A 27,205-nucleotide genomic window follows, 5' to 3' on the forward strand; every position below is an offset into this window, starting at 1 on the left:
CCAGCTGGGTTGGGGCAAACAGCTCCATCACCTGACTCCTCCTTGTCCCAAAGGTCTTTAGTGCTGGGCTGCTGTTCCCCGTCACCCTCTGACTGTAACTCCCCCTCTTGAAATAAAGGAAGACACGATGATCTCTTGTTTGTGACATTGCTGGGGTGGTGGTGGAGAAACCGCTGGAGATGTGCAAGTATTCTGGGCGAGTGCTTTGTAAAGCCCTTTGACGTTTTGTGAGTTCTTCCAAAGGATTCTCACAAATCCCCAGTGGTATATCGAAGGGAAAAGGGGGTGCTCCCCCTCCGCAATGCCTAGCTTTCAACCAAGGTCCATTCGTTACATGCCGACAGGCCTTTGCGACTGTTTAGGTAGCCAGTCACTTTAACGATTATTTGTGTTGCTTTTGATGGTGTTTTATGTTTTATTGTTGTACAACATCCTGAGGAGATATGCCTGGCACCAACATTACTATCTTTTCGGCGCCAGGTTAAAACTTTCCTCTTCACCCAGGCATTTTAATTAAGTTAGTATGTGTTGGAACTGTTTTAATTTTTAACATTTTAAATTTTAATGTTTTATATTGTCATATGTGTATTGTATTTCGGATGTTGTTCTTGTTCTTGTAAACTGCCCAGAGAGCTTCGGCTATGGGGCGGTCTATAAGTTTAATGAAATAAATAAATAAATAAATATTTTACGATATGGTGGCAGTGGAGACTGGTGGCCCTTGGACAGCTCCTTGAAAGTTCGGACTAAAACCGGAGCGGATTCACTGACGTTGGAGCCACCAGTCTCCACTGTGTGGTGGTACAGAAACACTGTTGCAAATAAATAAATAAACCTTCACACATTATGCAGAATGTAAGCTGGGTTTGCCACCGACAGCACACTCAGCTGGGACTGCAGCCAGTCTTGGCTCCTGCACAAGCATGCCTGCGTGAAGCACCTGTTTGATGCATTCATAATTAATATTTGGATGGGGGGTTACATGTGAACAGGGTTGGCGGCAGCCTCATTTATATAACCAAGGGCCAAATGAAACACTACAAGGGTGGCTTTGTTCATCGCCCATGTGCTTGTCCCATTGATGAAAAAAATCGGGCTCTCTCCATTTTATGCATCGAAGACAGTATGCTACATCCTACTTTGACTTCTGTTCCCTTCCCCCAGTCCATTGCTCCATGCATATTTCTCCCAGCTCACTTCTGTTATCGGAGCCAGGCTGGGAGAAAAGTGCCTGGGGCAATGGACCCCAGGGAGGAGAGGTGGGGAAGAGTACAAGTCTCCTTCCCCATCCATCCTTTTAAAGAACAAAATCAGACTCCATCCTCTCTTTTATATGCACTGGGACAGGCACATGAGCCAAAAATGTGGCCACCCTCATAGTGTCTCATTTGGCTCTTGGGTATATGCTTAAAATTTCTCAGATGTCCCTGTTAATAAATAAGTAATGTGTAAAAGGGGCCCTGATTCAGAGACAGCTCTGGGTTTGCATATGAAACTGTTTCTGATACGTTTGCTATCAAGGCAAGGAGACAGGACTGGCTCCAGAGAGTGGATGTTTGCCAGGGATGTCCATATTCTATGCAACAGCCTTTGCCCACCTGGTGCCCTCCAGATGTTTTGGATTACATCCCCCATCAAACCCCATGTTGGCTGCAGCTCATAGGAGTTGCTGTCCAAAGCATCTGGAGTGCAGCAATTGGGCTAAGGCTGCTGTACACTCATGGGTTTGCTTTGCAAACATTGTAATCTCTGGAGTGGAAGTCTCTGAAAAAAAAATCTTCTTTCTATTTTTTAAACAAGTTTCTAATCCTCATGGCTATGGAGGAACAGTTAAGGACAAAATGAGACTATGGAACCAGACAAGAGGAAGTACTTATTGATATAGCATGGAATTAATTTGTGGAGTTTGCTGCCCAAATATGTGATGATGTACCCTAGTTTAGATGCCTCTGGGATTAAACGAATTCATGGAGGGATAAGGCTGTCAATAGGTGCCAATCGTGATGGCTGAATGAAACCTAGAGGTTTATAGGCAGCATGCCTCTGAATATTAGTTGCCGTGAAACAAACAACAGGAACATAAGAAGAGCCTAGCTACTGGATCGGGTTAATCACCCTGTTTTCACAGTGGGCGTCCATATGCCTCTGGGTAACCCTCAAGCAGGACCTGAGTGCAACTGGGCATTGCCTGCTTCTGCTTCGCAGCAATTGGCATTAAGAGGACCTTTGATCCTGGAGGTAATATGTACCCGTCATGACTAACAGCTGTTGACAGCCTAATCCTCCATCCATTTATCTAATTCCCTTTTAGAGGTTCCAGAGTTGGTGGCCGTCATTTCACTTTGTGGGATCTTAAGCCATAAATCAGGCAGCTGTTCACTGCAGAGAGGCAGAAATACAGGCAGCAGGTGGGGGTGTGATGGTCTGAGCATGATGGGAGAGAGAAGGCACCGCTGGGTGTGTCCAGGGAGACCCCCAGCGCTTAAGACAAGCCTCCATTGTAATATATACAGATACGTTGGAAGAATGTTGTCAGTGTCAGGTTTAATTTGTAAATGGCTGTTTTCTTCTAGTTTCTCGCTGTTAACGTTAATTATTTCATCTCTCTCCCCATTTCAGCATCACCACTCTTTGAAAGTCAGCCTTGGGAAGTTCCCCCATCAAACCTTGGATCTGATACAGAGCAGGAAGATGGAGAAAGGAAGATCTCCAAAGCAATACCATTGAATTAATCTCCCAAACGGAAAGATGGTTGCCTTTCAGGCTATAAACATATTCTCTGAGCCACAGCGAGGCTCTTTGAAGAGGGGCTGTTTGGATGAGGATTAAGAATCCTGTGGCTGGTCCATGGTCCAAGCCTGCATTTCCATGGAGAGGCTTACTGGCAGACTGTTGGACAACCTGGATTTAAAACCACCACTTAATCAGGAACATGCCATACGGCCTTAGATAAGACACTATCTTTTAGCCTCAGTTTCCAAGCTGTAAATGGGAATGGTGGTGGTCTACCTCATAGGGTTGTTGTGAAAGTGAATGTTATAAGGTTTCTAACAATGCAGTCCTATACATGTCTACTCAGAAGTAAACACTATTTAATTCAATTGAACTTACTCATTAGTAAGCATTTATAGAATCGCAACATCAAGTGCACTCTCTCTTTGTAATTATTACTGGCCCAACTTTGAATGCAGAATTACATAAAGAGGTAAAGGTCCTTGTAGTGGTGAGTGGACTTGCGTGTTCCAATGAACCCTGTGAGCAATGCCGTCTGGAGTCATGTACTCCCAGCAGGGTCACCCATGGCGGTAAGGTCAAGGGAGAGGAACCAGACAAAGAACAATCCAAGAATGTCCTCAACAGCAGAACAGGCAGAGGATAACAATGTGTATGTTACAACGGCTGCGAAGGCGGATGAAGGCTGCAGCAGATAAAAGACTTCCAATAGTCGTGGTATCCATGCCATTGGATCAAAGCCTTTTTCTGTCAAGATTGCGTGTTGATCGTGGTGTGCCAATCTCCCCACATAAAACAAATTCACGCACAGGCGTCTTCCAACACCTTACCCTGGAAGACAATCTTACTCGCTCATGAGTGATTGCCAATGAATGAGTGAATATTCTTTGTTCCCCTTGCCTCTCCCGCCTTTCCCTGGACACTTTTTCTAGTTTCCTCATTATTAACAGTTAGATTGTAAGCGGTTTGGGCCAGAGTTGCTTCTTTAAGAACATAAGAACCTAAGAAGAGCCTGCTGGATCAGGCCAGTGGCCCATCTAGTCCAGCATCCTGTTCTCACAGTGGCCAACCAGGTGCCTGGGGGAAGCCCGCAAGCAGGACCCGAGTGCAAGAACACTCTCCCCTCCTGAGGCTTCCGGCAACTGGTTTTCAGAAGCATGCTGCCTCTGACTAGGGTGGCAGAGCACAGCCATCACGGCTAGTAGCCATTGATAGCCCTGTCCTCCATGCATTTCTTTGTTTTGCTTCTGATCTTTTATAAAGCATCTTGTACATGGTGATGATGTTTGGGTGGTCCCTGGACCTATCAGTTTAGAAGCAATATGGAGCCACCCAAAAATTGCGTAGTTGGGGCACTCCCAAGGCATGCTGAAGTGATGGTAGCTTGTAAATTCAAACAAAAATCTTACTTACAAAACAACCGACGTGCTTGTAGGGCCTGTTCAGCATAGTTATGCTCAGGAAGGTTGAGAGTTGTGGATGACTTGTGGGGAGGGGGGAAGAGAGAGAATTGGCCTGCTAGAGTCCCCTAACAGTTTATTGAAGCATTTGCCAGGAGCCCCCCCCCCCTGTTTGTGACTACAACATGGTGATGAAAGAACATTTTTAAATGCAATTGTGTTTTAGGATTTTTTAAACTTTTTGTAATGCTTTTTTTATTCAACTGTTTTGTTGAAATGTTTGTCACCCTGGGCTTCTTCAGGAGTAAGGGTGGGATATAAATTTGTTGTTGTTGTTATGTGCCTTCAAGTCGATTATGACTTATGGTGACCCTATGAATCAGTAACCTCCAAGAGCATCATTTTGGATACTCTGTTCATAGGGTTTTCGTGGTAAGAGGTATTCAGAGGTGGTTTACCATTGCTTTTCTCTGAGTTTGGATGCATCTTAGTCTGGTGTTTCAGCTTTGACCATTCCGCCTTGGGTGCCCCTGCTAGGAGTCTAGCCTCTTGGTCTAGACTCCTGACGGCATTGCTCTCAGCTTCTTCGACACTCAAACCCCCTCACCACATTAAGGTGTGCATCCTAGAGGGGGGATATAAATTTAATCAGTCAATTCCCATCAGCTCTAGCCAATGGGAGGGGGATTAGCACAGGTTTTATTTGCTTCAGGAAGAAATAGGAGCAAAGGCTTGAGAGGAGATCCACCATGCTGTCAGTACTTTCTGTCAAAGACTGGCCTGCAGGAGCAGCAACCCTTCCTTGCTCCAGCTGCTGTTGATGGGCCCTTAAATTCTCCTCTGTCTCCAGAACAGGTGTGGGGAAACTTCGGTCTTCCAGAAGTTGCTGAACTACCATCATCTTTAGCCATTGGCCATGCTTGCTGGGGCTGTTGGGAGTTGTAGTTCAGCACCACCTGGAGGGCCAAATGTTGTCTACATCTGCTGCAGACTTTTGAAGTGAACTGGCTATGGAGTTGCTGCTGCAATTCATGTGGAGAGATCTTTGTCCCTGTGTGGCCAAACTCCTTCAGCACAGCTCACAGTCCAGCTTAGGTTCACGGGGGCAGGGAGATTGCTCTATGCTTTAATGAATAAGAAGCCCACTCATACAAATGTAAACAAATGTTGAAATGTGTCCAGAGGCAGCTTGATAGATATGGAAAACAACACTCAACAACACCACTCAGGCGACCCCGCCCTTCAGCAGAGAATGTAAGAAAGGTTTGCAGGTAGACATGTTGGCCCATTAGGGGGGGAAACCCAAAAGTAACACTCCCAAAAAGCACTAGAGACAAAACCAAAGATTTTACTTCCTTGGCTTTTTATCATTTCAAAGGGAATGCTGCCCTCCCCCTTTGCGTTCTAGCTGTTGGTGCAACATGAGTTCCTTTTGCATCTACGCTGGCTTCACTAAGTCACGCTGGCGGGGGCTGATGGGAATTGTAGTCCAAAATATCTGGCGGGTACCTGGTTAGTGGAGGCTGACCGAGCACAGCACCTCCCCTGCTCCATCTGAAGACTGACGAATTGCAAACTGAACCTCGTTTCATTGCCTGGCCTCAGAACATCTGTTTCTCCCCACCACCACCACCACCCCTTTTGATTTTAAGCTTCTCATCTAGCCCAGTGAAGAGATGTGATGGACCTCAAAATCTGGCTCACTTCTTTGCGGCCTTTTAGTTGGTTTTAATAAATCAATTTCACCGGTGTTACTTTTGGATTTTATTTCCTCTCTGTGGCTGCAATCCTAACCCTACTTATCTGAGAGCTCTTCTGAGTAGACATGGAGTGGAATTAAATGCTAGTCCTATTCAGAGTAAACACACTGATATTAATAGACATGGCTAACTTTGGTTCATTAATTCCAATGGGTCTGCTTTGAGTAGGACCTAGTTGAATATAACCTGTGGTTAAGCCCTGCAGTCCAGCAGACAAAATAGCATTTCTACAAGCAGGACAGTCCTCAAAGCAATGTGTCTGGTGGTAGCTTTATTTAGCAACAGATCTCTGCAAAGGAGCACTGCCCCATCCATTACAGCAAAAACCACTGGAGACCCCCTAGTGAGGGGTTTCTCTGCTTCCACCACCAACTTCTCAGTTCCATCCCTCAATAGAAGACCTTCTCCAGGTAGGCATTCAGGAACATTCCTCTGGGATCCAGTTTCTCCCTGATGGAGCAGAACTTCTGAAAGGCAGGATACATCTTCTCAAAGTCCTTCCGAGTGCATGTGTGGGCCTGGCAGTGGGGGGAAGAGAACTGGTTTTACAGCGCTGTCCTTCATTCCTCTTGGTGTGTCTGTAAAGGGGGTGGGGAACCCTTTTCAGCCTGACAGGTACGTTTTCCTTGAGGGTCTGCGTGTCAGTGGTGGGCAGGGCCAGAGCCAAAAGTGGCGATGCCAATGTCAAAAGTGGGTGTGTGAGACAAAACTGCATGCAAACATGTATTTGGAGAAATGCACATTAAAATGCTGATGAATTTTTATGAGGACTTTCTTTAAAAAAATCACAAAAAGGATATGAAAATGTGGCAAACTGAATTTTAAGACTGGAAAAAATAGAAACTGAAATTGATTCTGTATGTCCACATACATATGAACATAGGAAGCTGCCATATGAACAGGTCAGGTTACGTGTTACATCCAGCCCAGTATCACTTACTCCGACTTGCAGCATCTCTCCAAGGTCTGAGGCACAGACAGGGATCCTTCCCATCACCTGCTACCTGCCCCCCCTTTTTTGATGGGGATTGAACTGGGGACCTTTTACATAGCCTGTCCCCCCCCCATTATTTCTTTCTGCTTGCAAAACTGAGCTAAGAGGTGGCCCTGTGTGTGCTGGAGTGTCTTGCGTTTGCAAAACCGGTGGGGTGCAAGTCAGTTGCAGGGCAGTACCTTTGCCCAGTGTGGTCTCCCTCCAACCTTCTTCATGATGCCCTCGTAGGCAAGCCAGTAGTCGAGGCGTGGGACGTCTTTCCCATAGGGCCTGAAGGAAAGTGTGGGAGGAAAGGGGAGGCTGAATTACTCCCTATTTGTGTGTTTAACAAAATGTATATACTGCTTGATTGCAATAAAACCGCAATGTCATTTACAAATAAAAACACATTAAAATTATCACTAAAATGTAGCTAAAAACAGGTATTTAAAAACATTCAAAAACTAATTAAAATCAACAATAAGCTGAAAACAGATTACAACACAGTTAACTTCTACCTGTCTGGATAGGCTGGCCTAAAAGAAAACGTTGTGGGCCAGTTCACGGTGTTGCTTCTGTTATATAAAGCCCTCAACAGCTTGGGACTAGTTTACTTGCAAGATTGCCTTACCCCGTTAAGTGCCCACTTGGCTGCTTTGATCTGCAGAACTGGCGATGTTGCACGTGTAAGAAATTGATATTTTAGTGTGGCACCACCTATACTTTGGAACTTCCTATTGGCCTCAGGAGGTGCCTTTGCTGTATTCTTTTCGGCACCTGCTTAAAAAGTTTCTGTTTAGGCAAGTGAATCCCAACATAAATGTTGATGTGTTTTAATCTCTTTTTAGTTTACTGCTGAATTTAATTTTCTTTTTTATTTTGAACAGTTTTCCCCTTTGTTAATTAATAAAATGTGACAACATAATACAAAAAAAGATAAATGCATTATATATATTAGAGCAAAACAAATACTAAGCAGGAATATCAAATAGCAAAGAGAAAAAAAGGAAAGAATGATTCAGTCTCATCATTTTTTCTCTCCTTACACATCTTGCCAAACTTCACAGAATCAGTAGTAATGTGTATGGGTTTACATTCTGATTAGCCCTGTACATTATAAATAGGCTCAATTTTTCAATTGATCAGCTTTACCATATTCGTGATATCCCATAGGTTTGCAACGCATTCATTAACTGAAGGTTTTATAGTTTTTTTCTAGTTAGAGCAGCCTTTCCCAACCAGTGTGCCTCCAGATGTTGTTGGACCACAATTCCCATCTTTCCTGACAATTGGCAGTGCTGGCTTTGGCTGATGGGAGTTGTGGTCCAACAACATCTGGAGGCATACTGGCTGGGAAAGGCTGAGTTAGAGCATATGGCCTGTTTTGCAGCTGTTAATAAATGTTGAATTAGTTCACAGTCTTCAAAGAGGACTTGTCCCCTCACATACCCAAATAATAAAACTATTGGGTCAACAGGTAGTTCACAACCTGTTATCAACTCTATCTCTTGACCCAAAATTCTGTAATAATAAGTCAAGTCCAAAAAGATATGAACCATCCCAGCATTAGGCACTTAACATCTCCAACATCTGTAACTTGCTGTGGAATATATGTGATTCAGTCTCAATGAAGTCAAATACCAAAAGAAAATTTTTAAACAGCTTTCCTTAAGGGGGGTAACATTTAAGATCTGGCATGGAACCTTGCAGATCCATTTCCAATTGCCTATCATGATCTCATGGCTGCTGGTATGTTTTTGGCCTGAGTAAGTATGGCCCAGAGTGGTAAGCAGCGGTAACGCAGCCAAAAGCTCTGCTCACAGCCGGAGTTCAATTCCAACGGAAAGAGGAAGTCGAATCTCCGGTAAAAGGGGTCGAGGTCCACTCAGCCTTCCATCCATCCGTGGTCGGTAAAATGAGTACCCGGCATATGCTGGGGGGTAAAGAAAGGCCAAGGAAGGAACTGGCAATCCCACCCCATATATACGGTCTGCCTAGTAAACGTCGCAAGACGTCACCCTAAGAGTCGGAAACGACTCGCACTACAAGTGCGGGGACACACCTTTCAGTATGTACCTTACTGAGCAACTGCTAGCAATTCTACCTTTCCATCAGCCTTTCAAATTCTGTAAGATCTCTTATTTGTTCATTATTAGAATGCAATGCATAAACAATATATCTAATTTGTGAGAACGATAAAAGGGGGGACGATTTCGTTGCATAACATGAATAATTTGTTCATATGATCTTATAATGTCATGCTTTAATTATTTCATTCAGGCGGAACCTTTTCCAAATATTAACATATTACCCAACAGAGATTCATCTGATATTTAATAATAACAATAACAACAACAACAACAACAATAATAATAATAATAATAAGGCAACGCTGTTAGAGGAGATAGATCCAGTGTTAGGTTCCTATCGAACAAAACCTTTGCATATGGATTCATTTTTACATTATCCTTGTTAAATATTGTGTGATGCCTCAGTATAGTTTTTAATTTCAGTGGAGATATCACCGCTTTCTAAAATTATTGCTCTATCTTGGAAAAACAATTAATGAACACTTGTTAATATCGGTGCTTCATAGTATGATGAATCCATTTTCAACAGATTTCATAAGAGTTTCAGTGACCACTCTGAGGTTCTTCCCTTCCCAAATAAAAGTGAGTGTTAACCTTTGCCAATCCTGAAGTATATTTTTGTGTGCCTCCAAAAGAATATTTTGAAACAAAAACAAAATCCTGGGAAGTACCATCATTTTCATAGCCACTAACTTTCCCATTCAAGATATCTTAACTGAGCTCCAAAAATGTAGTTCATTTTTAACCTGAAGGAAATTTTTGCTATAGTTATACCTTACTATATCATTTAAATTCTCCATGAAATAAATTCCAAGATATTTTATATTACTCACCTTCCATGGAATTCTACACTCTTGTGTAAACTTTTCTTTAGATAGATTAAAGCCCAGCCATTCAGACTTCCCAAAAGTAATTTTATATTGGGAGGCCTTAGTATATTCAGAAATTATTGCAACTACATCTTTAATTAATATCTCTGGGTCCTTGATTATTAACACTACATCACTGGCATATAAATTTAGTTTAAATTCCTTTCCCTTTACTAATAACTCTTTAATTCTGTTATCTTGTCTTATTGCCTCTGCAAATGATTCAATAGTTAGAGTGAAAAGCAGTGGGGAGAGGAGACATCTTGCCTTATCTCTCTAAATACATTGTATACTGTTGAATATATCCTGTTAACAGAGACATTTTTTTTAATTAGCATAAATAATCTTGATCCACTTTAGGAAGTTTCCTCCTAATCCTAATAAATCTAACACTTTATATAGAAATCCCCATTCAAGGAGATCGAATGCTTTTTTGCATCTAGAACAAACATTGCAAATGGATATTCTGTTCATTTTATACTGTCAGTTCTGCTTATCATTCTCCTGAAATTCATTGAGGGCTTTCTGCCCTAATGAAACCTGTCATCCTTAATGTACTTTTCGATTACTGAACTTAAATGTTGAGCCAAAATTGTTGTCCAGATTTTAAAATCTTGATTAAGCGGAGCTATCAGGCAATACGATCTAGGGTCAGCAAGGTCCTTACCTTTCTTAGGAATTACAACTACTTTAGCTAGTCACAATTTTTGAGGGAACCTATAACATTACTTCATTTAACACAGAATCATAATATAGTAGAGTTGGAAGGGGCCTATAAGGCCATCGAGTCCAACCCCCTGCTCAGTGCAGAAATGCAAATCAAAGCATCCCCAACAGGTATGTGGTTTTGCTAACAATTTCTAATAGTGGTTTTGCTAATAATTCAAAAAGGTTTTACAAAATTCTGAAGATTTTAATTGTCTTTTATATGTTTTTAATTACTTGTTTTTAACTATTTTTATTGATAATTGTTATAGTCCTTGTGAACCACGTAGTTTCCTAAAATCAAGCGGAATGTAAATTTAAAATAAAAAACTAAGCAGGTGCCAGAAAGAGTACAGCAAAGGCACCTGTCTGTCTAATGTCAATTAGGGGAAGGGCCATAGTTCAGTGGCAGAGCATCTGCCTTGCATGCAGAAGGTCACAGGTTCAATCCCTGGCATCTCCAGGTGTGGTGGAGAGAGACTTGCATGGATGGACCAATGGTCTGACTCAGTATAAGGCAGCTTCCTAATTATGGAACACCATAGTTGAGTTTCACTTTAGTATTGGTTGACGTTAATTACAATTTAAGAACATAAGAACATAAGAAGAGCCTGCTGGATCAGGCCAGTGGCCCATCTAGTCCAGCATCCTGTTCTCACAGTGGCCAACCAGGTGCCTGGGGGAAGCCCGCAAGCAGGACCCGAGTGCAAGAACACTCTCCCCTCCTGAGGCTTCCGGCAACTGGTTTTCAGAAGCATGCTGCCTCTGACTAGGGTGGCAGAGCACAGCCATCATGGCCATCATGGCTAGTAGCTAGTCAAATGTGACCGTGTTGGATTTTCTTGGCAATTGTCCAGTTACATGTATGTTTAATTTAATAGCACTGTGGTCACTGCTCCCAATCGGTTCAACAACACTTACATCTCGCACCAGGTCCCGGTCCCCACTGAGGATTAAGTCCAGGGTTGCCATCCCTCTGGTCGGTTCCATGACCAACTGGTCTAGGGAATAGTCATTTAGAATATCTAGAAACTTTGCTTCTTTGTCATGACTGGAACACATATGCAGCCAGTCTATGTCCGGGTAGTTGAAGTCACCCATTACTACCACATTTCCTAGTTTGGATGCTTCCTCAATTTCATATCTCATCTCCAGGTCTCCCTGAGCATTTTGATCAGGGGGACGATAGATCGTTCCCAGTATTAAGTCCCTCCTGGGGCACGGTATCACCACCCACAACGATTCTGTGGAGGAGTCTGCCTCTTTTGGGGTTTCGAGCTTGCTGGATTCAATGCCTTCTTTCACGTATAGAGCGACTCCGCCACCAATACGTCCTTCCCTGTCCTTCCGATATAGTTTATATCCAGGGATAACCGTATCCCACTGGTTTTCTCCATTCCACCAGGTCTCCGTTATGCTCACTATATCAATGCTCTCCTCTAAGACCAAGCACTCCAGTTCTCCCATCTTGGTTCGCAGGCTCCTAGCATTAGCGTACAGGCACTTGTAAGCAGTGTCTCTCTTCAAGTGTCTTTGGCACTTGTGGTTAGGCCTGTGGTAATTTTGCTCTTCTGAATTTATATCCTGTGCCCCTGCTCTCACAATGCCTACTTCTAGGCCTACCCCTTTTAAAATTTCATCATTTCTTTGGTTTTTATCCCAGGGGGGAGGTTTATTCCGAACCGGACCTTTCTCAGCTCCTGTCGGGTTTCCCCCCTCAGTCAGTTTAAAAGCTGCTCTGCCACCTTTTTAATTTTAAGTGCCAGCAGTCTGGTTCCATTCTGGTTCAAGTGGAGCCCGTCCCTTTTGTACAGGCCCGGCTTGTCCCAAAAAGTTCCCCAGTGCCTAACAAATCCAAACCCTTCCACCCGACACCATCGTCTCATCCACGCATTGAGACTGCGAAGCTGGGCCTGTCTGGCTGGTCCTGCGCGTGGAACCGGTAGCATTTCAGAGAAAGCCACCTTGAAGGTCCTGGCTTTCAGCATCCTACCTAGCAACCTAAATTTTGCTTCCAGGACCTCACGGCTGCATTTCCCCATGTCGTTGGTGCCAACGTGCACCACGACCACTGACTCCTTCCCAGCACTGTCTACCAAACTATCTAAACGACGGGCGATATCCGCAACCTTCGCACCAGGCAGGCAAAACACCTTGCGGTCTACACGCCCATCACACACCCCACTGTCTATGTTCCTAATGATCGAATCACCCACTACAAGGATCCCTCCACCCCCTGGAGATATATCCTGGGCACGAGAGGATAGCTGCTCATCCCCCGAGGAATGGGTCCCTTCTAAGGGATCGTTTCCCTCTTCCTCAGCTGGATGCTCTCCTTCCCTGAGACCATCGTTCTCCATGATAGCAGGAGAGCTATCATCGTTGGAGTGGGACACAGCTATAACGTCCCTGAAGGCCTCCTCCACACTCCTCTCTGCCTCTCTCAGCTTTTCCAGGTCCGCCACCTTGGCCTCAAGGAAATGAAGTTGTTCCCGGAGAGCCAGGAGCTCATTGCACCGAGAGCACACCCACGACTTCTGTCCAACAGGCAGATAGTCGTACATGCTGCAGGCGGTGCAAAACACTGGAAAGCCCCCACACCCCTGCTGGCTTCTTACCTGCATAGTTTTGTTTAAGGTTTATTACGTCAATGGGTTGGAGACTGCGGTTTAGTTGAGGTCAAGGAACAGACGGGCAGAGTGGGGGGCCCTGGCCTCCTTGCCCTGCTGCCGAACTCACTCTGCTGCTTAACTCGCCTTGATGCTTTGTTATCTGGGGCTCCCTCTAGCTCTATATCCACCCTATAGCCCAAATGGCCCCAATTTGACCCGCCCCATCTTACCTGTACATGATGATGTTCATGTAGCAGCTGTCCCTCTGGAAACAGGGACTGAGAAGAATGTCATCCCCCCGGGAGAAGCGCACTTCCACTGGGTAGTGGGCGACCACTTTGGGGTTGCTTTCCAGTATCCCCTTCAGCTCCAGAAGAGCCTCCTTTGTTTTCTCACTGTGAGAGGATGATACAAGAAGGCTCACCACCCAAGCCATGAAGATGCCTTGCAGCAGAGGCAACATGTTTATCTGAGAAACCTAACCTGGTTGAACTGTCATTGCCTTCCTTCTGCGCCTGTAGGCCAGAAGCTCAATTTGGGGAGCAAATCTGCAAGCATGGTGAAGGCAATCAACCCAGAAACTATGCCGTGAAATGGAAGGAAATTTTGGTCAAGAAACTATGGCTCATGACTGAAGAAGGACTGAATGTCTGTCTTGAGGGCAGAAATGATTTACTGTCTGGAGCGTGAGAATCAGAAATTCTGATAATCCCACCTCAGTTGAATTGGCCCCTGTAGGCTTTAACAGGTGGTAGTTATGGGATCCTCTTCCAGGCATCTTATGCCCCGTGGTTATTTATTCATTTCACACTCCACCCTTCCTCCGAAAAGGAGCTCAGGGCAGCAAAAACAAAATCATCTTAAAAACAACACATTTCAGGAGGGAACATTCCCAGCACTACCTAGGACACCAGGGATGGAACCTGAGGCCTTCTGCATGCAAGGCAGATGTTCTGCCACTGAGCTACATTCCTTCCTTTGTAATTAGTCTCAGCTGACTAGCTAAGGGAAGGACCGTGGCTCAGTGGTAGAGCATCTGCCTTCCATGTAGAAGGCCTCAGGTTCCATCCACGGTAGGGCTGGGAGAGGCCCCTGCCTGGAGAGCTGCTGCGAGTCATTCTTGCACATACACGGCTTGATGGACCGATGATCTGACTCAGTATAAGGGACTTTCCAATGTCCCTAAGGCAAGAGTGCCCTAGCAAGAGGCCTCTCGATGAGGCTGGAGTGCATAGCTTAAAGCCCAAGCTTTGAATCCCTGTTAGTCCTCAGCACAGGGGACAAGGTCTGGACATTCAGCAGATCTGCTCATCTTAGATATGGATGAGGACCCTTTTTCAGCTGAGGGCCATATTGCCTTCTGGGCAAACTTCCAGGGGCCAAATGCCAATGGCTAGAGCTGAGGCAAAAGTGGATGGAGACATTCATGCAAATGTTACCTGTGTATGAATGGTTTCTACACACACTCACACGCCCCCTATCTCCTCTCCATCCAGGCAAGGAAAAGGCATGATCAGAGTTCAAGGACACTATTTGGACAGACAAAAACATGCAAGGAGGGTGCAAAGAAAAGCTGGTGAGGGGTGTGGCTAGGGAGGGGCATGGCCTAGGGAGAGCCCCAAAGGGGCAGATAGAGTGAGGCTTGGAGGGCTGCATTTGGCCTCCAGGCCTGAGATATCCCCTGATTTAGGAGCTCAGCCGGGCTTTGGGCATTGCTGGAGTAGCACCTGCCTTCCTCGGGAGCTCTCCAAGGTCCTGAAAAGCCAGACCCTGTTCTGCTATCAGAACCATGTACTTGCTTCTTGCCTTTCCTTGATCCAGTTCAGTCTCCTTCAAGTTTTTCTCACCGCCCTGCAGACCCGCAGCCTATTAGGAGCAGGATCCTGACTACAGAGTTAGACATACTCAAATTCGGGAGATAGGAACTTGAATTTCAAATGCCAAAACACCCCTCGCATCATCCTGGAATCCATGTTGCTCTTTCACTCCTCTGCAGCCTCAGCCATGTGAGGCCCAGTCTGCTTACATGGGGATGGCCCAGTCTTGCACATGCTGCTTGAAACGGCACTCGTAGTTGAAGATCTTGTAGCTCAAATTAACGTTTTCCACTTTGCTGGTGAAGAGGAGCCAGAAGAAGAAGCGGTTGATCCAGGCAACCAGGCAGGGCAGGAACGTGCTGAAGGAGAAGGAAAGGACAGGCTGAAAGGTGGATGTCGGCATGGGGATTCCAGAGAACAGCACTCCCGCCGTCCCTTCCTTCTGTGCCTCGGAGAGCAACAGGGACAGTGGGTTATGGATTGTGTCTCAACAACAGTGATGGGAGCAGGGCGCTCTATCAGGAGAGGGGTCTCAAGGGTGTCCCACCTCCCACTGTAGAAGCGCCCTGGCAGGAAACATGCCTTATCATGCCTTATACAGAGTCAGGCCACCACTCCATCTTGCTCAGTGCTGTCTACACTGACTGGCAGCAGCTCTCCAGGACTTCAGATGGGGGTCTTTTCCGGCCTTATTTGGAGATGCTGGGGACTGAACCTGGACCTTCTGCATGCAAAGCAGGTACTCTACCTACAGAAGCTGCTATAACTCAGTGAAAATGGAAATGGCCTGCCTTCAAGTTGATCCCGACTTATGGCGACCCTGTGAACAGGGTGTTCATAGCAAGCAGTATTCAGAGGGGGTTTCCCATTGCCTCCCTGTGAGGCTAGTCCTCCCCAGCTGGCTACGGCCTGCCCAGCTTGCCACAGCTGCACAAGCCGGCCCTTTCCTTGTCGGCAAATGCCAGCTGGGGGGGCAACTGGGCTCCTTGGGACTCTGCAGCTTGCCCACGGCTCCACAGGTGGCAGGGCACATAACCCCTGGGCCACTCCCTGTGGGGGCGATCTTTAGCTGGCTCTTGACACCCAGGAGACACAAGCAGGGATCTGAACTCACAGATTCGACTCCCAGCCAGGCTCTCCTCCCCACTGTGCTATACCAGCTGTATAACTCAGTGAAGGATATTTTAAATTATTTATCTTTTGGGTGCACACACACCTACCTCTGCTATAATCTGGTAACAGTATCTGGAAACAAAACAACAAGGGGTCCTAACTCAGCAGTTGAACACCTTGATGACATGAAGAAGTCCCAGGTCCAGTCTCTGGCACCTTCAGGTAAATGGGATCCAGTCTGTTTCTCCAGTCTGTTACCCTGCAGATATATTGGACTGCAACTCCTGTTAGCCCTGGAATGGGGTAGTTGTGCTTGCTAGGGCTGATGCTAACTGGAGTCCAGAACATCTCCAGGGCACCAGGCAGGCAAAGCTTGGAGGAGACACTTGTGAGCTAAATAGACAAAAATCTGACCTAATATTAGGACGTTTCCTTTGTTCCTTACTTGTGAAAGGGTAGGAAGGGTAGGAAATGGGGCACTTCTGGACTTTACTGAAGATTGGCTTGGTAAAGCAGGACTCTTGCCGGGTGGCCAAGAAAGAACCTGCAGTCAGCCCCGCTTGATGTTGTATCTGTGCAAGTAACCTGTGCTGCTGCCATTGTACTGCACAAGACCTTGCACAGGACAGAAATAGGTTCACCCTTTGTTAAAGATCCCAGGGCAAGTTACAACAGAGTAACAACGGAGGGAGATGCCGAGGGTGGCACCACGAGAAGCGGTCTTTTCAGTGGTGTCTCCCCAACTGTGGAATGCTCTCCCCAGAGAAATACACCTGGTGCCATCATTATCAACTTTTGGGCACTAGACAAAGACGATCCTGTTCACCCAAGCATTTGGGTCTTAACTGGGGTCATCGTGTATGATTATATCCCAGCCTGTATTGGTGTTCATCTTTTAGTAGGGTGGGATTTGCCCTTTTTATGTAACTGCAAGATGAGCACTTTTAGTCAATTAATGTTTATTATGTATTTTAAATTTTGTATCATATGCCTTTATAATTGTGTCACTTTGAGATATTTTTGTAAAGTGACAAAACATATAATAATAATAATAATAAATCACAATTCAAATTAAAAAACAAAATACCTACTTCATAAGATCTATGCTTTCCGTGATTGATCCCTCTTGCGTCAGTGCAGTGCTCAAGGCATCACTGTTTAACCAGGTCACATTTATTAAAAATTTTAAATGCTAGAGAAGTTTGGCTTGATTGCTCCTGATGCTCCTTCCTATTAAATATTTCTATGGGTGCATCTTGCAGAAGCCACCACCAACAGCCAAGAGCTATTTAGCCACTCCATCCAATCCACCTGTGTGTTTTTCCTGCAGCTGGCCACAAGATGGCAGCACAACTGCACAGATCACAACACTCTTCTGCTCTGGAGTCAGGAAGGAACAGGCAGATTTACAGCCAAAGGTGTATAGTATATTTGTGTAAACCTGGTTAATTTACAGCAGCCTTTGCCAGCTCCAGCACAGCTGACTGCAGTTAATGGAAGTTGTAGTCTGAAGCATCTGGAGGAAACCAAGTTGGCAATGGCTGATTTATAGTACAGGAGCAAACATTTTGACCTCAAGTTGTAAAACCTAATCAGGATACCAAATATTCCGGTCAAGGTTCAAACGCTTTCATTTGTTCATTCAGATTTCATTCTCAAAGGGCTCAAAGGACAGTTTGGAGGCATTACATTAATATTCATTTGCACAAACTAAAAAAAGGCTAGTCCTGAGGGATTCTTCAATGGAGGCAACCTGGGAATCATATGTTAGCTGCTCCAAATGCTGTCAAGGAAGAGGTGAGGATTAGACAGAAAAAATGGTATGCCCATCCTACTAAATCCTTCCGTCCACCATGGAAGCATGCTGCTTTCCAATCAATGGAGCCTCTGCATGACTGTGATGTGAGGATCACAGGAAGCTCACCTGATCCAAAGCAGGAACTCCAGCAGGTAATATCCAATGGCATAATCCCAAAACCAGTTAGCTGAGGAAGAGGGAGGCTGAAAAGGCATATGAAGCAATTCATTCATTCATTCATATAAAGCAGGAGAGAGATTGGTCACAAACACTGCCAGAATGAGAGGACATAGCCTTTAAAGCCCTATATAGTAGGGGTGGTTAACCCCTGGCTTGGATCAGCCCCCCTGCCGCCACCACAATGCAAAATATTCTCCCCACACCTCAAGATCCTGCTGGTTTTGGCTGTGTGTGTGTGTGTGTGTGTGTGTGTGTGTGTGTGTATATATATATATATATATATATATATATATATATATGGGGATGGAAATCTCTCCCTCCCCAGTTGTCAGATTGATCCTTTCATGAGCAGGGAGGGGTGATCTGCACAGATCACCTATGGAGGGGATCTCTGTGTGTGAGCGAGGGTGCAGTGATCATACCCATAGCTAATATATGGCCCCCTTGGGTGAAAAATATTATCTACCCTTGTTATTTATTTATTTAATGTATTTATTTATCTAATGTGTTTATATTCTACCCTTCCTCCCAGAAGGAGCCCTGGGTGGCAAACAAAAACCCTAAAAGCACTTTAGGGGTGCTTAAGGGGGTGATGGTAGCGGTTCGTGTCTTGATGTCTGCCCCAAACACCCCTCACTTTGTGAAGTCCAGTGTGAATGAGTGCACAGAACAGGGAGAGTTTGCTGCGTACACACCAGACATTTAAAACACATCTAAAGCACATTCCCCCTCACCCAAAGAATCCTGGGAACTGTCGCTTGTTGAGGGTGCTGGGAATTGTAGCTCTGTGATGGGAACTGTAGCTCTCTCAATTTGAGTCTTCTGCTTGAAAAACAACCGTGATTATGCCTGCCGCTAACAGGGTTGTTACAAGGAAGAAAAGGATTATGGGGTGCACTCCATTGGAAGCCCCCACTGAAATGTGCAGGATGGTTGTGCAAGCACAAAACCTTCGTTTATGCCCCATAGCAACTGTAGGAGCCCTAATCTCTGCCCCCTTACTCTCCATTCTCCAGAGAACATTATGGCACTTTGCATTAGCCACTGTAGGGTGGATTTACCTTATTGGTGTGATCTTGGTAGATGACGCTCACATTTTCACTGTGAGGAAACCACAGGAAACGGAAATATTCAGATTTCTTCAAGTGACTGTCTAGGTTGTCCAGGACCTGGGATAGGCAAAATGGACACATAGTTAAATGGAGGAGACATTGCTCAAGCTTCCAGTCTTGGGGAAGGCCGCAGCTCAGTGGTAGAGCACCTGTTTTGCATGCAAAAGGTCCCAGGTTCAACCCCCAGCATCTCCAGGTAGGGCCAGGGAAGATTCCCTGACTGAAATCCTGGACAGCTGCTGCCAGCCAGTGTAAGCAATACTGAGCTAGATGAACCAATGGTCTGACTCAGTATAAGGCAGCTTCCTATATTCCTGAGGAACAGGGGTGTAGTGGTCCAGGCTCTTGGGAACCCCTTACATTCTTGGAAGCAGGGTCCCAGCAGGGTCCCCATAACTCCAGCATCCCACGAGCCAATCAGCACAAAAGGGGATTGTGTTAGCCAGTGAGAAGAGACTTCTAACATGCTTCCTTGTCCATTCCTGATGATTGAACCAATCAAAGTGAAAGGAGGTGAGTCAGCCACAGAGAAGACTCTTTTCAGTAGCTAACACTCTCCTCTTTCATTCTTATTGGCTCCTAGGGATGTCTGTTGTTGTGGGAGAAGGCGTTAATAAGGATCTCACTCTCAACCCTACAGCAACAAAAAAGGGGTGCTGGTGGCTGTAACTATCATGAAGTCACCCTGCTCTTCTGAATTTGCCACTACGCTACTGCTGAGGAACAGTCAGGTGTGTTGAAAAATTCAGTTTCAGATGCAAAACTTGCAGAACCCTGTAAGAAAATAATTTCCAGTGCAATGGCCATATTAAGAGCTTTCAATGTGGCTGCCCCTGTTTTGTGGATCAGCATCCCTAGAGATACATCAGCAGTCCACTATTTGTAGTTTCTGGCAACAACTGAATACTTTTTTTTTGTTTCAACAAGCTTTCCAGCTGGATGAAAAAAGACAGGCAAGTCTCTGCCTTAAATTTTAGTCTTTTTTATTGTATGATTGTAAATTACCTTGAAATTTATGTGAAAGGCAATTAGTAGATTAATAATAATAGTCATAAGTCTGATGCAGCGAAAAAAAAGTCTTGCGACACCTTCAGACTGATTGTGGCAGAAACCTTTGCAAACTAGTGTCCATTTCAACAGATGCATGAACATTATCCTCAGGTGACAGGTATGTCTGTCATTCATAGACACACACACATGCTGCCATGTATTGAGAAAAAATGGTGAACAACTGGTCATGAAATGCAAAATCTCTGTGACAATTCTACATAAATTTTAAATGTACATAAGATACACAAATTGACCATCCAGATTTGCAGCAATTGAAGTCTCAGCACAATCCTGCTTGCTATTAAGGGGTTACAGAAGGGAACCCGAGTTCAGGGATGTGAAGTTGTTTTATTCTGGTTTTCACCTTGCACAAAAAAATTGCCGCCCTGGGTTCCTGCCGGAAGGGCGGGATATAAATCAAATAATAAATAAATAAATAAAATTGCAGAGAGCCCAACGCCTGCATCTCTCACTGAAATGTTCTCATTTTCAGCCTACATTTATTGGAAGGGGGTGGGAAGGGGGGAGGCAGTGGTGCTTTTTCATTCTGAGAAATTATCCATGCATGGTGGTGGTTGTTCTTGACTTCCATTGACTGAGTTAGTAGCATCATTAAGAAGATGGAACTGTTTAAATCTTCCACACGTCACCTTGAGAGCAGTTTTCAGTCTCCCTGATGGATCAGCAGGCCTTGTTGTGATTCTGAGCCTTTACGTCACAATTCATTTGCTCAGCCTTCCCCAACCTGGTGCCCCCCAGATGTTGCTGGATTACAGCTCTCATCATCTTTATAGAATCGTAGAGTTGGAAGGGGCCTATAAGGCCATCAAGTCCAACCCTCTGCTCAATGCAGGAATCCAAATCAAAGCATACCAGACAGGTGGCTCTCTAGCTGCCTCTTGAATGCCTCTCAATGTTGGAGAGCCCACCACTTTCCTAGGTAATTGGTTCCATGGTCGTACCACTCTAACAGTTAGGACATTTTTCCTGATGTTCAGTCAAAATCTGGCTTCCTGCAGTTTGTATTTATGTATGTATTTATTTATTAGTATTAGTATTAGTTAAATTCATATCCCGCCCTACCTCCCAGTAGAAAATGGAAATGGACTGCCTTCAAGTCCATCCCAACTTAAGGCTACTCTGTTGTTGTTGTTATGTACCTCCAAGTCGACCACGACTTATGGCGACCCTATGAATCAGTGACCACCAACAGCATCTGTCATGAACCACCCTGTTCAGATATTGTAAGTACAGGTCTGTGGCTTCCTTTATAGAATCAATCCATCTCTTGTTTGGCCTTCCTCTTTTTCTACTCCCTTCAGTTTTTCCCAGCATTACTGTCTTTTCTAATGAATCATGTCTTCTCATTATGTGTCCAAACTATGATAACCTCATCATTTCATCATTTTAGCTTCTACTGATAGTTCTGGTTTAATTTTTTCTAACACCCAATTATTTGTCTTTTTTGCAGTCCATGGTATCCGCAAACTCTCCTCCAACACCACATTTCAAAGGGGTTGATATTTCTCTTACCCGCTTTTTTCACTGTCCAACTTTCACATCCATACATAGAGATCGGAAATACCATGGTCTGAGGGGTTTACCATTGCCTCCCTCTGAGGCTAGTCCTCCCCAGCTGGCTGGGGCCTGCTCAGCTTGCCACAGCTGCACAAGCCAGCCCCTTCCTTGTCCGCAACTGCCAGCTGGGGGGCAACTGGGCTCCTTGGGACTATGCCGCTTGCCCACGGCTGCACAGGTGGCAGGGCACGTAATCCCTGAGCCACTCCCTGTGGGGGTGATCTTTAGCTGGCCCTTGACACCAGGAGACACAAGCGGCGATTTGAACTCGCAGACTCTGAACTCCCAGCCAGGCTCTCCTCCCCACTGTGCTATATCAGCTGTGTCTCCCAGTAGAAACCCAGGGCAAATGACGGCTCCACAATGCTGAAAAGTGATAACCTAAGATTCTCTTGATGCCACATTCTGGACCCAGAATGAAATCTCACCTAAATTCAAAATCTGGCCTGTTTTCCATCTTCAGAATACAGGCGTTGATGCAATGGGACTCTACAGAAATCGCAGAAAGAACACTGACTCTCGACTCTTTGTGCAGAATGCCGGTGAACAGGAAATCAGACCGGAAACCTCCCCTCCTTGCCAAGCCCAGCACCAGCAGGTGGTACCCTTGACCCCTTTTGAGAAAGGGCCATCGCTCAGGGGCAGAGCATCTGCTTTGCATGCAGAAGGTCCCAGGTTCAATCCCTGATGACATCTCCAGGTAGGGCTGGGAGAGACTCCTCCCTGAAACCCTGGATAGCCGCTGCCAGTCAGTGTAGACAGTACTGAGCTAGATGGACCAATGGTCTGACTCGGCATAAGACAGCTTCCTCTGTTCTGATGTTCAAGGCCCCCACCCTGCCTCTGCCCCCTTTTCCAGTGCTCCAGTGAGCACCAGTCAGTCACCATTGCAATTACCCACAATGCCCTGCAGCACTGCCACCTTTTAACGCGATGCTGCCGCCGGGCAATTGTGGTCAATTGTGGTCAGGGGAAGCGAAGTGACCTCCATCACGCCCCCACTCCCACTCTCCTCCTCCTCCTCCTCCTCCTCCTTCACCACCACCCCTTCTCTTCCTCCACTGCTGCCAGCATATGCATTCCCAACTTGCTCGCTCATCATTTGCACCAGGGATGGCAAGATCTCCATTTCTCTTTTTTCCAATCTTAAATTCAGTTCTCCACATTTCTGCAATAATCTGTGATTTTTAGTGCATATTTCTCCTAATAAATACATTGTTGTAGGCAGTTTCGACTGATGTACACATTTTTGCAATCAATTTCGCATCAGCTAATGCATTTTTACATGTTATTGTCACTCCTACATTCATCTTTGTGCACACTTTCCCCTAACATCTGCATTTTTGTAAACATTGTTTGGTTGCCGAACTGCATCACCATGCTGGCTGGGGCTGATGGGAGTTGTAGTTCAAAAAAGAGTAACTTTTCCAAGCTCTGCATAAACTATAGGAACAAGAATATTCATAGCAGAGTCCCCTGCTACATTTTTTTTCCTGGAATGTCTTGTCTGCAAAATTTGATCACAGGCATTCACATTGCAAAATCCGCCTGCGCCATCAGACACTCGGCCTTCACTTCTTCAGCACAAATAACGTTTAACTTCTCAGTTGTCTCACTAGAGGAGTTGACTTAAAAGCCAGAGAATGAGAGGCTGGGACAGCTGCGGCCTCATCCTAAGTGGAACCTTTCAGATGAGCTTTCAAGGTGAGAGCCAGGACCAAGACCAGGATCAAAGGGAGCTGGCATCCTGGGCATGGTCAGATTGCTGCTTGCTCCCAAGAGGTGGAGGAGGAAGTGTAGAGGGTGGGTTAGGCAAGGTCACTTTGAGATTTAAAAAGAGGGGGGGAGACAGAAATCAATAATGGATCCTCTGTGCCACAAAGGACTATTAGAATGACGAATGTTGGCTGCCAGCAAGAGATGCAATCATGTGCGTGATTGAAAAGAATATTTCTTTCTGTTCTCTCTTCCCTTGCTTATCTCCAAATGAGCTGGGTAGGGGAAGGGCTGTAGCTCACCGGCAGAGCTTCTGCTTTGCATACAGAAGGTCTGAGGTTGAAGCACCAACATCTGAAACCCTGGAGAGTCACTGCCAGTGAGCACAGGCAATACTGAGCTAGATGGACCAAGAGTCTGAGTCAGTGTAAGGCAGCTTCCTGTGACCTTTGAGTGTCTGCAGAGCAGGAGTCAAAACAGAACATCATCTACAGATGAATTGGAAAGGCTAGCAAAGTAGGAAGGAGGTGTGCAACTAGAGGGCCAATGGGGAAGAGTATAGTATTATAGGGAGAAGGGACCAACCAGAACAAGGTTCTTATTAGCCAATCAGAGCATGCCTTCCATGCAGGCAGCCCTGTCAGTAGTGGCACTGCTAGGAGCTGCTCAGTTGGTGCTGACCAGTGACAGGGCCTTCTTGGTGGTGGTCCCTTGTTTGTGGAATACCCTCCTGGGTGAGGTGAGTCTGCTACCCAACATTCAGGAGGAATTTTAAAACATTCTTGTTCAGCCAGGCGTTTAAGAGCTGAAAGGTACTGTTCTTGGCAGCCTTGAAATTATTAGCTGTGAGGACATGTGACTGTTTTTAAATGCTTGTAGATGCTCTTGATGTGCTTTTCAGATTGTTTTATTTGAAAAATCTTAAAGTGCTTTATACACAATAATGTAACAGTGTAATATTGTATATTAAGAGACATGCAGCAATAAAATGTTTGTTAATTACAATTTAGTATTTACAATTAGACCCGCTTTTGAAGGACCTCAGCAGTACAGACATCAGCTAGTATAAATAGTATAAAGAGGAACCGCTGAATAATCAGTTCTTACATGATTAAATCTGTTTCTCAGCACGTTCTTAATGTCTTTAACTGTTTATTTTATTTTTTAAATTGCGTTTTGCTGCTTTATTGTCTGCTGCTGTGGGCAGGAATAACAATATTTGATGTATTTATTTATTAGATGTGTACCCCCCCTTTCTTCCAAAAAGAGCCAGGGGGTGGCAAAAAACAAGTGATAAAGCAATGAAAACATAATGGAAGCGATTCCAGTACAGATGCGGACTGGGATAAAGGTCTCTACTTAAAAGGCTTGTTGGAAGACAGCCTGTGTGGCAAAGTGGTTAGAGTGCTAGACTAGGACCTGGGTTCAAATCCCCACTTGGCCATGAAGCTCACTGGGTGACCTTGATCCAATCACAGCCTAACCTGCCTCATAAGGTTGTTGCGAGGATTAAATGGGGGGGGGCGGAGATACTTGTACACCACCTTGAGCCCCTTGAAGGAAAGCAGGATACAAATGCAATACACACACACACACACATGGAAGGTCTTCAGTAGGTGCCAAAAGGACAACAGAGTCAATAATTATTATGATATATTCTTGGGGATAGCCTAGCCATCCTAGAATTCTCTCTCTCTCTCCCTCTCTCTCTCTCTCTCTCTCTCTCTCTCTCTCACACACACACACACACACACACACACACACACACACACACACACACACCTATATATGGAAGAGGGAGGAGGCACAAGGCAGCCTGTGCAGGAGATGATCCTGCTGCTTTTGGGGCAACCAATGGCACCCTGTTCCCTGGCCTAGCCGTACTGTGAACACCAGCTGTGGGGTGGAGTTGTCAGCAAGGGGCATGCCAAGCTATGCCCTTCCTTTCTGCTGCTGGAAATGGCTGAATACACTCAGGAGCAGAGCTCTTTGCCAAAGGGCTGGTGGACTGGGCTGGGCTCGGCAGCGTGAGACTCCTGACAGGGAGAGCCGTCTGCCAAGGCTCTGCTAGCCTCAGCCACCACAAAGGGTTGTTGTGAGTGGAGTGGCCACTTGTGCATTGCCAAGAAAGAGGAAATGAATCACTCCAAAAAAAATAAAAACATGGACAAAGGAGAGCGCACAGATTTGTATAACATTTGCATCTGCTAATTTACATGTATAGCTGCAACATACTCACATGATGCAGGAGTCCAGCACTGACCATTACTGGGTGGCAGCAAGTTCTGTTCTTCTGAATGAAAACTACGTACCCAGCAGCACTCATGGCACTTGGCTGCCAAACAACGTCTGTCACCACTAGATTCTTCTTACATGACGTTTGTCTATGTGTTTGGGCACCACCTGAAACATTCATGCAAGGTTCATGCCCTAAGCAATGAAGGCATTGCCTGAAGGCATTGCTCCCGCCCCCAGCTGGTCTGGAATCACTGTTGGCTTGGCTAGTGGCTTGCTACCTACAGGCTACTGGGCCAAGTTCAAGGTTCTAGTTTTGGTGTACAAAGCCCTATGCAGCTTGGGACCAGGATACCTGAAAGTTCATCTTACCCATTATGTACCCAGTCGATCACTGCACTCTGCAGATGAGGGCCTCCTGCAGACACCATCTTATCAGGAGGTCCGTTCTGCACAACATAGGAAACGGACCTTTAGTGTGGTGGCACCTACCCTGTGGAACTCCCTCCCCTTAAATATTAGGTAGGCACCATCTCTGTTATCATTTCGGTGCCTATTGAAGACCTTCCTCTTTCAAGAAGACTTTTAAGATTAGACCTTATCCCACTCTGCATCTGTGTTGGAATTGCTTTTTAATATGTTTTTAAACCTTTTTTAAAAAAAGATGTCTTGAAAGCTTTTAAAAAAAATGTTTTTAAAGATGTTTTAATATATTTTTAAGGATGTTTTGTTGTGAAATATTTTAACGTCTATTTTTATGATGTTTTAGAATGTTTTTAGTGTTTTTCTTTGCCGCCCTGGGCCCCTACTGGAAGGATGGGATGTAAATCAAACAAACAAATAAATAGTGTGAAGCCATTTTTCTCCCTCACTGTATATGCTTTCTGGCTTAGACAGTGACTCTATCTTAAAAGTCATATAAAGGTGTCAGTTCAAGGAAAAAGTGAAACAGCGATGCACATTGGTGCAGTGGTCTGTGTTTAGGAGTGTAATCTAGTTAAATCTGGCAAACTAGCAACAGCTCTATTCAATTTAAGAAGACAAAATGCTCCATCACAGGCTACTGCTTCTAGTAACAGTTATATCATTATCCGACTTCCTTCATTGCCTGCCTGCATCCTTTGAAGAAGAACGAATGAATTTACCTGCACCAGTTATTGATTGACTTTGTTGGGGACGCAGACTACACCTCTCCAAGGATGCATTGAAACTGTGTTTGTTTGCCACAGAAAGGGGGTGGGATTTGAGGAAAGATTTGTCCACCAAGTTGCATGCAAAAGGTGGGAAGGAATCAAGAGAGATACTGCTGAGATGGGAATTGGCCAGTGGGAAGGAAGGAAGAGGAGAAGCATAATGGCCTTGTGGTTCAAAGTGCTTCAGAATTTGATAGCAGGCTTTGCAGCTGTTCTAACAGCTGTGGTTTGCATTCCCACCAGCTACATCAAACCAACAGTAACAGTCACT

General features: G+C 45.2%; 2 protein-coding genes across 3 annotated transcripts in view; one reads left to right on the forward strand and one right to left on the reverse strand.

Annotated features, from left to right (window-relative positions):
• Positions 1–3,053, forward strand: part of FBXO16 (F-box protein 16) — a 29,649-nt gene extending 26,596 nt beyond the window's left edge. Inside the window, exon 10 of the mRNA XM_061626505.1 lies at positions 2,620–3,053. Within this exon, the coding sequence (XP_061482489.1) occupies positions 2,620–2,732 (113 nt within the window). The 3' untranslated portion in view covers positions 2,733–3,053. The remainder of the gene's footprint in view (positions 1–2,619) is intronic.
• Positions 3,054–6,145: 3,092 nt separating this feature from the next.
• LOC133384569 (L-gulonolactone oxidase) overlaps positions 6,146–27,205 on the reverse strand; it is a 58,814-nt gene continuing 37,754 nt past the window's right edge. For both annotated transcript variants that reach the window (XM_061626508.1, XM_061626507.1), the window contains 6 exons: positions 19,112–19,219; positions 17,997–18,073; positions 15,169–15,318; positions 13,373–13,537; positions 7,067–7,157; positions 6,146–6,411 (listed from right to left, as the gene is read on the reverse strand). In XM_061626508.1, coding sequence (XP_061482492.1) covers positions 6,283–6,411; positions 7,067–7,157; positions 13,373–13,537; positions 15,169–15,318; positions 17,997–18,073; positions 19,112–19,219 — 720 coding nt within the window. In that variant the 3' untranslated portion in view covers positions 6,146–6,282. The remainder of the gene's footprint in view (positions 6,412–7,066; positions 7,158–13,372; positions 13,538–15,168; positions 15,319–17,996; positions 18,074–19,111; positions 19,220–27,205) is intronic.

The sequence above is a fragment of the Rhineura floridana genome, chromosome 4 (assembly GCF_030035675.1).
Source record: "Rhineura floridana isolate rRhiFlo1 chromosome 4, rRhiFlo1.hap2, whole genome shotgun sequence".
NCBI classification, from domain to species: domain Eukaryota; kingdom Metazoa; phylum Chordata; class Lepidosauria; order Squamata; family Rhineuridae; genus Rhineura; species Rhineura floridana.